A 1799-nucleotide genomic window follows, 5' to 3' on the forward strand; every position below is an offset into this window, starting at 1 on the left:
TTGGCACAGAACGGTTTGTACAGTGATGGGTCAATGGATTGGTAATAGTAGGGGGAAATGAAAAGTTTCCCGTCTAGGTCACTGATTCAAGTCCAATTACCAGCTGCTACTGACCAGAAGATGTATCAGCCTGACAACCGTTTGACCCTTTTGAGAAATGATTTCTTGGTTTAAATTCAGATCCCAGCAGACAAGTCTCCCCGGGCCTGGAACTTACTGTTACAGTTGGCATCTTTGCTGGCACCAGAACAGTAACCACACAAGCAAGACTACAACACGCCCAAAAGGCAGCTGCTTCTAGGTGAAGGTTGAACTTGGTTGAGGAAGTTTTGCACGGGCACCACCCATGCCGTATGCCTGAGAAGTACTCAGGGGAAAAATAAGCATAGTGATGCTCAACATGCGCCCTTTCCTTTTCATTGCTGGCTCTCGGACACGCTTCTCTGCCGTGCCTTTGCTTCAGTGGGTCTCAAGCTTTTGTGATTCAAGTCTCCAGGGTTGCCTCCAAAAATGCCAGGTCTTAGTTTTCACTCATTTCTTGACTACGGAAGAAACTAGAGCAAAGAACTCAGACCACAACAGGGCACAGGGGTTTTGATCCTCCGGATGCATATTTGCCATTTCAATCAGGACTTGTGGTAAAGGTGATATCTTTTATTAGGCCAACTCACTTTTTGCAAAAAAAAAAAAAAGAATTATTTTTTGAAAAAAAAAGAGTTGGTTTAATAAAAGACATCGCCTCCATCACGAGTCCTGATTGCTTTTGCCACTGGACTACTACAGCTACAACCTGGATACCTCACTATTTGCCATTTCTGGGTTTATCGCTGGGTTTTTTTGCACACCCAACAGTGCTGACATTGTCCAGCACCCTGAGGTGTCCTTAAAAGGATCCCGCAGCACCCCAGGGTGCTGCAGAGCCCTGGTTGAGAGTCACCAAAGTAGCAGCTCCTTGGAGGGGGAACACTGGTTACACATAACCTTTGCATGTTGGGATACTACTGCCCTTTCCCTGCACCCTGGGGCCCAGCACCCTCCTAAATCATTTTGTTCCTCATTGCACCAGGGAATGAATCTCAGGTGCAGCCACAGCTAGCAGCTGCTGCCACCACAGGGGTGCTGACGTGCAAAAGAACATGCCCGGGGCCCCACAATGAGTCAGTAGCAGAGGATGGGCGGAACCAGCGGCTGGAACACTGATGTAGCTCGCTGGGGGTCAGTGGCGACCCTCCCCCCCCGCATAAACCCGTGCAATGGTACCGTCCACAGCGCCAAGTGCTATCCTTGCCTTTGGCACCTACCACTCCGCGTCTTCGGGGGGGGGGAAAGAATTGAGGAGAGAAACCTTTTCCCTCCCTCTCACCACGGAAATCCCCTGCGATTGCAACACGCAATGTCATTTCTTTTTTAAACGCGTATTTTAATGTGGCGAAATTAAGGTGGGAGCAAACTTCCCCACTACCCCCCCACCTTGGCATCCATGGATGGTCCCGTCCGGACCGCCGGTTGACAGCGCTACCTCACAGAGCCTCGCGGGCGGGAGCTCAGGGCGCATGCGCAGGGCTCGCTCCTGCCTCGCCAGGCGCCTATAAAAAGGCGAGCGGGCAGCACTTAGGGCTCATTCGCTGTGGGCGGGCTCTCGGTGCTCAAAGCGCAGCGTAGCATTTGCACCATGAAGACACTTATTGCAGCCTACTCGGGCGTCTTGCGAGGTATTGCCGCCTCGGCGGTGGGGGGGCCGCTGCCTGCGTCCTCTTGGGTGCAATGAGCTGGCGGGGTCTCAGCATGCACTCGGGGGG

General features: G+C 52.4%; 1 protein-coding gene across 2 annotated transcripts in view; it reads left to right on the plus strand.

Moving 5' to 3' along the window:
• The first annotated feature begins 1636 nt into the window (after positions 1-1636).
• DGAT2 (diacylglycerol O-acyltransferase 2) overlaps positions 1637-1799 on the plus strand; it is a 46136-nt gene continuing 45973 nt past the window's right edge. The window contains exon 1 of one of the 2 annotated variants that reach the window (XM_019525268.1): positions 1637-1712. In XM_019525268.1, the coding sequence (XP_019380813.1) occupies positions 1673-1712 (40 nt within the window). In that variant the 5' untranslated portion in view covers positions 1637-1672. The remainder of the gene's footprint in view (positions 1713-1799) is intronic. The other variant, XM_019525269.1, reaches the window with a different exon arrangement.

This window comes from Gavialis gangeticus, unplaced genomic scaffold, assembly GCF_001723915.1.
Source record: "Gavialis gangeticus isolate Ggan-Ray unplaced genomic scaffold, GavGan_comp1, whole genome shotgun sequence".
Classification (NCBI taxonomy): domain Eukaryota; kingdom Metazoa; phylum Chordata; order Crocodylia; family Gavialidae; genus Gavialis; species Gavialis gangeticus.